Source organism: Delphinus delphis, chromosome 15 (genome assembly GCF_949987515.2).
Source record: "Delphinus delphis chromosome 15, mDelDel1.2, whole genome shotgun sequence".
NCBI lineage: Eukaryota > Metazoa > Chordata > Mammalia > Artiodactyla > Delphinidae > Delphinus > Delphinus delphis.
Genome location: NC_082697.1, coordinates 45,956,399 through 45,968,840, shown reverse-complemented (window position 1 = coordinate 45,968,840; position 12,442 = coordinate 45,956,399). Strand labels below are relative to the sequence as shown.

The following is a 12,442-nucleotide window of genomic DNA, read 5'->3' as shown; positions in this document are numbered from 1 at the left end:
GTCGGCTCCCGGGTGGCCTGCGTGGGTGAGCAGAGGACCCCACCGAGCCCCCAGCCCCTCCACTCACGCCTGCAGCGCCACCCCTCATTCAGACTGGGCTCTGGGCAAAACACATTGCAGATATTTTTCGTTGACTCTGAATTAATCAGCTCACTCCATGTTGTACTTCTTCAAAGTAAAAAATAAATGGGGGGGCTTCCCTGATGGCACAGTGGTTAAGAATCCATCTGCCAAGGCAGGGGACACAGGTTCGAGCCCTGGTCCGGGAAGATCCCACATGCCATGACGCAGCTAAGCCCGTGCGCCGCAACTACTGAGCCTGCGCTCTACAGCCTGCGAGCCACAACTACTGAAGCCCACGTGCCACAACTACTGAAGCCTGCATGCCTAGAGCCCATGCTTGCAACGAGAAGCCACTGCAATGAGAAGCCCGTGCACCGCAACGAAGACCCAACACAGCCAAATATAAATTAATTAATTAATGAAAAACTAAATAAATGGGGAACTTTACCAGCTCAACCGTAGGAAACTGCACCCCCCTTTTTGGAGAAACAGTCTCATGTTGGCAATTTCCATACAGTTCAACCTAAAACACTTGCCTCTCTTGCTTTAGTCTCCCTGGTTAAACGTTCGTGTGCTTTCACGTCCTTGGTTACACTGAGAGCTGCCTTTCATCCTCTGATGCCTGCCAAGCTTTGTGGGTTAATTCACAGGGCCTGGTGGCACCTGAACAACTTCTCTTCGAGGACAGGGTTTCCCAACCTCAGCACTGCTGACACTTCAGGCTGTGAAGTCTCTGCTTAGGTGCCTTAGGGTGTGTGACATCCCCAGCCTCTACCCACTAGATGCCAGTGCAGCCCCCGCCCACGTGACAAACAGAACGTCTCCAGACACGCCCAATGTCCCCGGAGTCCCCACGCATCTCAGGAATCACTGTTCTCCCATCAATGTGGGTGAGCTCCCCACTGCGCAAGGTCAACGCCTGCTTTAAAATTGACGGAGCCGAAAGCTCAACAGAAAGGTCCAGCTCAGCTGCCACGGTCACCACTCCTCCCCGGGACGCATGTGGGTTAAGGAGCTCTCCTGTTAGTCCTTCGACGCTCCGTCAATTGACACATTGATGGAGTGCCCACTCTGTCTGGGAAGAGTCTCCGAAGGAAGATTCTGGTGACTTGGGCTGCAAGAGACCACAGCAGACTCTCTTCCAGAGAGACCTCAGGGCCAAAGAACGTTTTCTCCGCTGAAAAATGCAGGCCAGCTTATACATTACATGGTAAGTGTATTTAGTAGGAATAAAATCTTTTAATTTTTCACATATATTGAGTTGCTATTATATTGCATTTTTATTTAATGTATTTCACGCAGTACGTGCTTATTAGACTCTGATGGCTAAATAGAGATAACTCGTATCCTTCACTGATAGCATTTACTTGAAAGAAAGTCTTGACATCTTCAGCTCCGAAAGGGAAATCAAACAAAACTCTAGTGTCCGCCTCTCCGGTGGACTTCTCCTCTCTGGACCACCCCCCATGCTATCACCTTACACCTTTTAAAGCTGTGGAACAAGTTCGCTGCACACGTGTTACCCTCATAACCGAAGCCTCCGCCATCTGTTACCGTTCACATATTTCCACTTTCCTTACTTAGGTGTCAGTGGGCTCGGTCTGCAGCTTAATGAAAATAATTACTGGTTTTACAACTGAAAAGAAAAGGAAAAAGCTCTCCAGCCTGTTATTTTGGTGCAGTCATCTATCTTAAGTCTCCATGGCCACTGAGAGCTGAACAAAGTTATAATAAAATCTTCTTTGATGAAACTTGACTAATCTATGGCTTGTCCATTGTCACGAAACCTTCTGGGGAAACACTCAGGAACCAGTGGATGTTACTTGATGATAGAAGACTAACTCTATGATACAGGCTACATTTCATCACTCTGAGTTTGTACAACAAGCACGTGATAAGAATTATTATTCACTTAACGATACATGTCAAGAGAGGACTGACATACACTGCCTATCCTTATATACGGTCTTCTTCCGTCAAACCTACGTCAAACTTGAAAGGTTTGTTTATTGCTACAGTAAACTCTTATTTCAATAAAAGATCATTTAATTTGACTAAAGTAAATTCAAACTAATAGGAATTATATTTTTAGAAAAATAAAAGAGTTTGTTTTTAAGTGTCTAATTACTTTCAAAACCAAACAGTAGCAAAACTGGCTAATATAACACAAAATAACTGAGACTTTTACAAGTTCTAGTTTATATAAATAAATCTACAGTTTGCACATCATCCATCTGAATTCCGACAGGATTAGAAAACACGTTCTCTTACGTGGAGAGAAAATGTGCCTGGAAATCTTTCCCGTACACTTCTACTTCCCAACAGGTGAGAATTCTTTGGGGACACCCCTGGCTGTATCCTGACACACCTGTGGAGCCTGCCCTGGTGCTGCGATGTCCATGCTGAGGAGGGGGTCCCGTCCTACCCTGCCCTCACCTTTTCTCAATTCATCACCTTGCCTTTCTGAACCAACGTATGCTTTGAGAGATCACGAGAATAGTGTCAGGAGACCTTGTCTTCTCGGGGCACTTACCACTCAGTCCGACACCCCACTGGTCCACGATATTCCACACACAAAATACACAAAACGCACGTGCACACAAGTATATATATATGCACACAGACAGGTATACACACACATAAATAAATAAATTCACACACACACATAAACCCTTGTTGGGCCCGCGTTACCTGGTCCCTTTCTATGCCTGTTGCCATCACTCTCTCCTGACCCTAATCCGTCCCACAGAACCACTGTGCCTTAAACTTCTTAACATGCCTTTTGGTCGTGTTGAGTGTTGTGCTCAGCTCCCCATTATCTGTGGGACGAACGTGGCTCTGAACCAAGGCTCCCTCCAGTGCTGCCTGGATCCTCGTCCATGCATTACGTCCATATACGTATGTGGCACTAAATCAAAACCACTCTGGTCATTGTTCCTTCAACACAGCCCGTGAAATCCCACCCTGCTTCTTGTCATCCTAACCATCGTTGAACATCCTACTCAAATTCCATCTCCCCTGTGAGCTGCCTTCAAGCCAACTGAGCTCGAGGGGTGTTGAGCACAGTTCCCTCCCTACAGTGTGTGTGTGTCACTCACTTGGCCCTTTTCACAAGTGGATGGATATCACGGATACTCATTATTTGTGGGTCTCATACCACTGGATATGCCCTCGGAACTGGACTAGATCTTTATTGTGGTGGGGAAAAATATTCAACAGGAAAAGATTATTCAAGTTTTTACTGTATTTGGGAAAGGACAATGTGACCCTAATAATAAAATGCCTAACAATAAATCAGAGGACCCAATAATGCTCAAGAGAGGGCCTCCGAGGTCCTCCAGTCCATCTCATCCACTTGACCACCTGTGGTCAGGCAAGGTCCCCATGGCCGGCAGGGGACAGAGCTGAATCTAGTGCCCAGGTCTGTGAGTTGCCAGTACTAGGCTTGTCCTCCATTAAAGTCAAAGTTGAATATATTTGGAAGCCATAGGATATCCTGAAGTCTTGGAATATACATTTCCCCATTCTTAAAAACCTTAGGAATAAGGCCTGGAATTAGTCTTTTTTTTACTCATTGTACAACCCTACAGTTTTTAAAAATTGTATTTCAGTAAAGCTTTTAAGGTAGACTTCTAAAGTTCCTCTACTGATACACATTAAGGTTATTATTTAATCCTCTAACTATCAGTTGGACCTTTAAATTTATAAATATGCACTTTGTCCTGCTAGCATTGAATTAAAATCCCATGAATTCAAACCTTGGTAAAAATCACTCACTGTACAGAAGTACTTCAGAGATGTATTAGAATTATTTCCTTGGATAGGAGACAAATCAGGTCCTTAATCGGACATGTAATTCTTCACTTTTTCTGAAGCTGAATGCTCATTTATGTTTAGCCTTAAATATATTTATAAATTTATGTATATCTAACATACATGGTTCTAGTTATATCTAAATTTCCAGCAAAGAACAACTCTCTGTCTGAGAAGAGGTGATGCAATTATTACATATCACTGCATAATACAGGCTGTCTGGGGTTATTAAGAGTCAGGTATGGCCAATTTACGAGTGTCACCCCTGCACCTTGCTTTCATGGCTCACCGCTGAGTCTTATGCTCACTGAGGGCCCCCTTGGGATCTTTTTACAAATGTATGTTTATTATGATATTATTCCATCATATACCTCATGAGAGGAGGTTGTAACATCCGCTAAGAAAATCACAAACTATTTTGACTTCTGTGACAGAATATCACTCTATACGTGATGTTAGAATTATGTTTTCTTTAACATTGGTGTGGAAAAGGTGCATTAAAATATGAAGTCGAATGAAAAGTTGAATTGAAATGTAAAGTTGAATGAAAGCAAAATGTTCCTAAAACAAGTTAAATATTCTTGGCTACAAAACAAATTAAAGGGGAAAACAAGAAATGCTGCAAGTGCCTTTAGCGCCTGAAATATGGAGCCGTGTGGAACCCGTACTACCGGTGCCTCGCCGGGCATCACTGGTAAAGTCAGTCCTTACTTGCAGACGACAGATTCCCCTCGCTGAGACTGAGATGAGGGGGGTTTCTACCAGGGTGTTAGAGGGTTCACAGGATGCTGGAGGACCCACTCGGGAACCCTGCACAGCCAGGCACCCAGCCACCGGGAGTGGTTCCCACGGGGTCTCGGCTGCCAGTGACGCAGGTGCCCGAGCAGCAGCCCCGGCACAACTGTCCCGCCCCCGCCCGCTGTCCAGAGCCACACCGGGGCCCCTGCTGGGCCGGAACCTGGCTGGATGTCGACTGGGCCGCAAGGGTCCAGCTTTCCGGCATCCATCCCACAGCGGGCACGCTGCCTGGGGCGGGGAGCAGGTGGAAGCGGAGCCAACGGCCAAGGACACACAAGAAACGACCGAGTCACAAAAGGGTAACTGGGGATGTCATTCCTTGTGTCTGACCCATGGCAGGGGGAGGGGTTACTTCTCCCCATGGTCTGAGATTCCACGATGCCTAGTTACATTTTTTTACTCAAATTATTATGTTTAAAAGTAAGAAAATATATGGGGAAGGGGAAAAACATCAACACCTTAAGATATCGGAAAAATAAAACGGGCTTGGTTGGTCGAGGGGCTGCTGTCCCATCCCTGTCCTCAGTGTCACTGCGAGGGCTTGTGCTCACTGAGCGCTGTCGCATCCAGGCCCTGAACTGAGTGCGTTACACGCTCTGCCCCCTCAAAGTCTCCCAACGGCCCTCCAAGGCGGCACTCTAATTACCTACATTTGCAGATAAGGGAGCCCAGGCACAGTGAGGTCAGATCACCTGGCTCATCAGAGGGACACCAAGCCTGGTACTCAGAAAGGCTCAAAGCCCAGGCTCTTTTTTTTTTTTTTTTTTTAATTTTATTTATTTATTTTTAAAGAGCAGGTTCTTATGAGTTATCCATTTTATACATATGTCAATCCCAATCTCCCAATTCATCACACCACCACCCCCCTGTCACTTTCCCCCCTTGGTGTCCATACATTTGTTCTCTACACCTGTGTTTCTATTTCTGACCTGCAAACCGGTTCATCTGTACCATTTTTCTAGATTCCACATGTATGCGTTAGTATACGACATTTGTTTTTCTCTTTCTGATTTACGTCACTCTGTATGACAGTCTCTAGGTCCATCCACGTCTCTACAAATGACTCAATTTTGTTCCTTTTTATGGCTGAGTAATATTCCATTGTATATATGTACCACATCTTCTTTATCCATTCATCTGTTGATGGGCATTTAGGTTGCTTCCATGGCCTGGCTATTGTAAATAGTGCTGCGATGAACATTGGGGTGCATGTGTCTTTCTGAATTATGGTTTTCTCTGGGTATATGCCCAGGAGTGGGATTGCTGGGTCATATGGTAATTCTATTTTTAGTTTTTTAAGGAACCTCCATACTGTTCTCCATAGTGGCTGTATCAATCTTCATTCCCACCAATAGCGCAAGAGGGTTCCCTTTTCTCCACACCCTCTCCCGCATTTGTTGTTTGTAGATTTTCTGATGATGCCCATTCTAGCTGGTGTGAGGTGATACCTCATTGTAGTCTTGATTTGCATTTCTCTAATAATTAGTGATGTTGAGCAGCTTTTCATGTGCTTCTTGGCCATCTGTATGTCTTCTTTGGAGAAATGTCTATTTAGGTCTTCTGCCCATTTTTTGGATTGGGTTGTTTTTTTTTTTTTAATGTTGAGCTGCATGAGCTGTTTATATATTTTGGAGATTAATCCTTTGTCCGTTGATTTGTTTGCAAATATTTTCTCCCTTTCTGAGGATTGTCTTTTCGTCTTGTTTGTAGTTTCTTTTGCTTTGCAAAAGCTTTTAAGTTTCAATAGGTCCCATTTGTTTATTTTTGTTTTTATTTCCATTTCTCTAGAAGGTGGATCAAAAAAGATCTTGCTGTGATTTATGTCAAAGAGTGTTCTTCCTATGTTTTCCTCTAAGAGTTTTATAGTGTTGTCTTACATTTAGGTCTCTATTCCATTTTGAGTTTATTTTTGTGTGTGGTGTTAGGGAGTGTTCTAATTTCATTCTTTTACATGTAGCTGTCCAGTTTTCCCAGCATCATTTATTGAAGAGACTGTCTTTTCTCCATTCTATATCCTTGCCTCCTTTGTCATAGATTAGTTGACCATAGGTGCATGGGTTTATCTCTGGAAGCCCACGCTCTTAACTGTCACCTGACAGTATCATGACTTCACATGGTGAGGGCTCAAGTCTGTAGTTGGATGGTCACCTCGGGGTGGAACAAAACCTATTTCCCCACCTGAGAGAGGCCTCGTGCTTTTTGGTTTGTTGCAAGTCACGATAATACAACATCATAGATGAAAACGACATAGACCCACATTTCCCAAAATTTCTATATGCAAATTTGCAACAATAATTTTGCATTGATGTAAACTTTGCACTTAAAAGTGAATTTAACTTTGATGTATTTAACAGACAAATCGCATTAAGACATTAAATCTGTAAGTCATTGTTAAAAAATAGTTTACTTATTTTAAGCAAAGAAAACTTTCCAGTCTTTGATATATGTTCTCAGAAACATAAAAATAAAATTTCTTTCCTCAGCTGTCCTTTTCCATTTCACACATATTGATCTTTCCATATGTTTTAAATAATGATGAAATTAATAGGACCTGTATTTAATAAATCCAAATCCTTTCATGTCCAAATATTTTGGGGGAGACTGAGGTGAAAAAGCTGCTTAAGTATTAGGAGAAACCGGGAACAGCTTTGGAAGAGAAGCAGAAGGCAGTGGGGAGCCGGGCGGGCCACTGGGGAAGGTGTTTGCAGGCTGGGGTGGGAGGAAAGTCTGGTAAGGAGGATTCGGAGGTGGGGCAGGACGGAGGCCAAAGCCCAGCGGAGACAAGAAGGAGAAGGAATACGACCAGGGCCTGTTTGTTTGCACAATGTGAGTCGGGTGAGCTTATCTGTTTGGTGTGAGTCAATGGGCAAGGCAGACCGTGTGGAATAAGCCGGGCTGCCTGTGAATTCTCACAGCCCTTTTTATGTGTGGCACTGGGCAGACGTCCTCAATACCTTCTGAGCCTTAGCTATTTATACAGCGGGTTGTGATATTTATCTAACTGAACTGCAGAGAAGAATTGATGGGACAACATCATGAGTTCCCAGCACACAGTCTGGCGCTGGGGTGCTGGGGAAATTAAGACCCTCCGCGCACCCCCCTGCCCAGTCCCCCCCCCCCGACACAAAGCAGCAGGACAGAATGAAGCCAGCTGGAAGACCCCTTCACAGGCAGTCTGGGCAGTCCTGCACGTCATCCTGAATCTTATTCATAATTTATAGTTATTTCCGAAAGTTTTTATGATCCTAAATATTTTCTAAATCAGTAACAGAATGAAATTTTTAAAAGTTCATAGTCAAGGAAGAATAAAGCCATTTCAAAGCGTTTTCTCAATCATACTAATAAACTGTAAACTTCCACTGTACACGTACTGTGGGAAATACTACTCGGTAAGGCCCCTGTTTTATCTATGACATTGTTGAGTGACTGGAATAGCTACAACTGGTCCAATCGGGCTTCCCTGGTGGCGCAGTGGTTGAGAGTCTGCCTGCCGATGCAGGGGACACGGGTTCCTGCCCCGGTCCGGGAAGATCCCACATGCCGCGGAGCGGCTGGGCCTGTGAGCCATGGCCGCTAAGCCTGCGCGTCCGGAGCCTGTGCTCCGCAACGGGAGAGGCCACAACAGTGAGGGGCCCACGTACCACAAAAAACAAAACAAAACAAAACAAAAAAAACTGGTCCAAGCAACATTGAGAACAGTTTGTTTGGAATATGCTACACTTTGAATTCTGGCTGTTTGCTATACGTATTATTACTTTCTAAAATATAGAAATAACTGTATTTATTTAAATAATTAATTTGCTATTATATTAGATGAAATTGTGATTTTATATGATTGTAACACAACACAATCATACCTGTTTTACAATTTTTTTCTTTTAACGAGAAGAAATCTTCAATTACTATAAGCACTCTTACGTTTGGAATAAAGATATTTCACATTTTAGATCTTACTTCTAATTCAACACTTTATTAGTCACCACTGGCATGATTTTGCTACTCTCAGATCTACGAAAGCATCTGTAAAGCGGCCAGGCCACAGCACCGAGCTCCCACAGCGCTGGGTCTCCCAGCAGTTCTAAGGCTCAGTGTGGTCCATGAACCAGGCAGCCGAGCGTCCTGCAGACAAGGGTGCCACCCAGAGGCCAAAGGAGGAAATTCACTTTGGATTTTGTTGGAAGACAAAATTATAAATATTAAAAATCTAAAAATGATTTGCTATTACTTATTAAAAAATAAGGAACATTTTAACAAGGCTCTCTCTGCAGGAACGAAGGCTTTTAGTGCCAGGCTACGTAGAAGTGTAGCTCTTTGAAAACTCTCACAAGATGGAAACAGCCCTGAGATGGTCCGAGTTGCAGGTGCGCAGTGCGTCAACTAAAACATTGAATTTAACTCTATTCTCTAGAGCAAATGCTTTCTTTTCTTACAATTAATATAACATGTGTTTCCAGAAGTCATGTAAGTTCTGGAGCAACCACCATGACCTGTTTAGACATGTGGACCAAAAGTTAAACTAATTACCGGAGACATTTCTTACTTAAATGAGAAAAGTTTCTTTCATTAGAAAGCCTTCCGTGTAATTTTCTTCTGGCAAAGGAATAAAGTTTATTTAGAGTAGTTCTGTTTGGCAGACGGTCAGGGCTTCTAAAACATATACCAATAATTGTTAAGGTTAAAGCAAAACAGTCAATTCTATGAAACGCATAACAACTCAAGCTTCTAATGGTCGAAACAGTAGGCTGATTAGAAAATAGAGATTTATGATATCCCCGTTTTCTCTTAGAAGTCTGAATGTTGGGATTACTGCTAGCAATGGGCCATCATTTAAGACTGACACATTTTACAGTGAACTACAAAAGATCAAACTTAACCAAAAATAAGGGATACATTAAACGTGAAAATTATTTTAAGTATAAAATTTGAAAACTCCTTTTTCTACACTGTAAAATCCCATTTTTTAAAAAAAAAATTTGTTTAGGTCTTTATTTAATTTGTTACAATATTGCTTCTGTTTTTTCTAAGTTTTGGGTTTTTGGCCATGAGGCATGTGGGATCTTAGCTCCCCAACCAGGGATCAAACCTGCACCCCCTGCATTGGAAGGCGAAATCTTAACCAGTGGACTGCCAGGGATGTCCCAAAATCCCATTTTTGAAATAATGTTTTGGGTACTCAAATGTTATACAGATTTCATCTCATTTTATTGTTTCATTTTCACTACAACACAATTTAAAATAGAAAGAGGATTCTAAACGCACCTCCTTATGTGAGTTTCTGGAAAGCTCATTCTAGAAATACTGTTTACAGCTGACTTCAAATTTTTTTTAAAATTTAATTTAATTTATTTTTTATACAGCAGGTTCTTATTAGTTATCTATTTTATACATATTACTGTATGTCAATCCCAATCTCCCAATTCTGACTTCAAATTTGTTTTTATTAAATAAGAAGATTCTACAGTTGATTATCATTTCCAAGTAGATGTTTTTCCTGCAAATCTTAGCAAAATACTGCTTTAAAGTACAGTGTTGTTAACTAAACCTTCCTCTCTTGGTTCTGTCACTGAGGGATCTCATTATTATCTGTGAGTTAATTCTCTTCCCTATTTCTACCCCTTAATCTTCCACATGCCCTGAGTTGCATCATTCTGTAAAACATGCTTCCATCCGCAATGATGGCTGCAAAATATCTGAGCAAGGAGTACGAACAGGTCTACTTATGTGTCTCTATTTCTACATTTGTTTAGGAAATAAACGAGCCTGTGCATCTAAGTCCAGTCTCTGCTCTACAGATGTCCGTGGCACACTGCTGGAATTGGAGCGAATATGACAGAGACAACTCAGTAGGACAGTATGGCTGTTACTTCAGAAGAAAAGTTCAGTGACTGAAGCTCAAAGTGTTTATCAGGGAATATTTTACAAGAGTTTTAAACAGGGCCCAAGGTAAGGCTGGAAAATCCAAAGAATGACCTCTTCCCTGTATCAAAAGGTCCGTGTGTCTGCATCATATATTCAAAGCATCAAATAAAGACACAAAGGATGGCTACTTGGTAGTTCACGAATGATTCAAGTTCACTGGTAAGTATCTACAATTTAAAGGGTAAATTCTGAAACACTCCTCAAATCTCTAATCAGTCAAGAAGACTCAGTGATAAAATTAAATGCCTTCAAACCTCTTAAACCTTTCCCTTTCCTTCTTCCCATCTCCAGTGCTACCATCTTAGTTCTCGCCATTTAAAAAAAAATCTATATTTGTTTAATCACTTCCTAATTAACCTCCAGGCCCAGCCTCCTACTCTACCCCACCACTGTCACATCTCTAAATCCATCCTCCAGATAGTGTCCAGAATAACCTCAGGCTTCACAAATCAACCTCTTCACTTGCCTGCTTGATATTCAGACAGCAAGTCAAAAGTCAGTGTTCCTGCCGGTCCAGGTCCTCTGCCCACCACCAGGGGACTTCCAGAGGGAGGAAGGCCGAGGGCTACAGGCTGATTGCTAGTGGCTCCTTTGGCCCTTCTGTTTCAACTTAACTACCAATCACATTTCTTTGAGAGACTCCTTATCAAGAGATGTCAGGATCCCTAATCTATAGGTGAGGTTGTTCACAAAAACATCCTAACTCCTAAGACAGTAGCTTTCGAACATTTTTAAATGACCAAAATCATTTTCTTCATACCATAGCTAATGAAGAACCCCAACAAAAAGTGGGTGAGATAAGTATTTCTGAGGCTGACAACAGGCAGACGTTAAATGATACATAACTGGACAGGCCAAGGGGTAAAATTCAAATTTGGCTGGTGAAATGCAGAGTCAGCGGGGAGAAGCAGCTCAGGTGAGACAAGTCAGACTTACATTTCTGAAAGGCCGCTGGTGCTGCTGGGTGTAGAAGACGCGGAACTAATGAGGATTTCAACATTTTGGAGGTACTTTCATAAGCCCCAATTTCACCTGCAAAGAGTGACATGCACTTTCCGAACGACAGGCCACCGCAATGGCGGAGTCCCAGATACCTGGTCCTCGCTGGTTAGTCCCAGGTGCATGACGAGGTAAAAATGCACCAGGAAGTCCGAGTTGGGCAGCACGTCCTGGCGTCGGGTCATCATGGCGCAGATCAGCTTGTAGGCTTGGAGTTTGCCTTCCTTATATGCATCGGGCAGCGTTGTCGCCTGCCAAGGAGACGTTTAGAGATTTAATCAACTCCAGATGCAGATGCATTTTGTCCATTCACTTACTTTTCAGTTTTCCATAAAGTTGTTTATGGAGATGTGGGATGCGCTGGCTGGAGTGAGATCCAGCCTGTCCTCAAAACATGCAGTCTTGGGCAATTACATTTTTTAAACTCAATTTAGGAAGGAAGAGGAAATTACAATAAAGGAATAAACACATGTTCACTTGCCTTAAATAGCCATGATGCAAACATTCTGAGGGGTGGGATCAAGGCGGGAGGAGACGGAGAAGACTGGTTATCCAGGCTTATTGCTAGGTTATCCCGTATCTAATTCACAAAGAGGAGACTTTTAGGGAAGGCAACACACAGTTTATCCCAATGATACTTCAGAAACGTGCTCCATGGTCAAACAGCTGCTCCCAATTAAATTTCTGTAAGTTGAGTGAAAAGCTACAACATTTACAAGTGTTTCTTTTATCACGAGGTCTACTGTCTTTTTGAACTGTGTGGTGGTTTTAGATCTAATACAAAACAAGGGCATTGTTTTTCCTTCAATCTTAATGCCTGGAGAGGCCTCCCTGAACTCCAAATGATAAG

General features: G+C 42.7%; 1 protein-coding gene across 1 annotated transcript in view; it reads right to left on the bottom strand.

Moving 5' to 3' along the window:
• Positions 1 to 12,442, bottom strand: part of RALGAPA2 (Ral GTPase activating protein catalytic subunit alpha 2) — a 281,692-nt gene that overhangs the window by 140,888 nt on the left and 128,362 nt on the right. Inside the window, exons 22-23 of the mRNA XM_060031295.1 lie at positions 12,074 to 12,172; positions 11,688 to 11,843 (exon numbers count right to left, since the gene is read on the bottom strand). Of these exons, the coding sequence (XP_059887278.1) occupies positions 11,688 to 11,843; positions 12,074 to 12,172 (255 nt within the window). The remainder of the gene's footprint in view (positions 1 to 11,687; positions 11,844 to 12,073; positions 12,173 to 12,442) is intronic.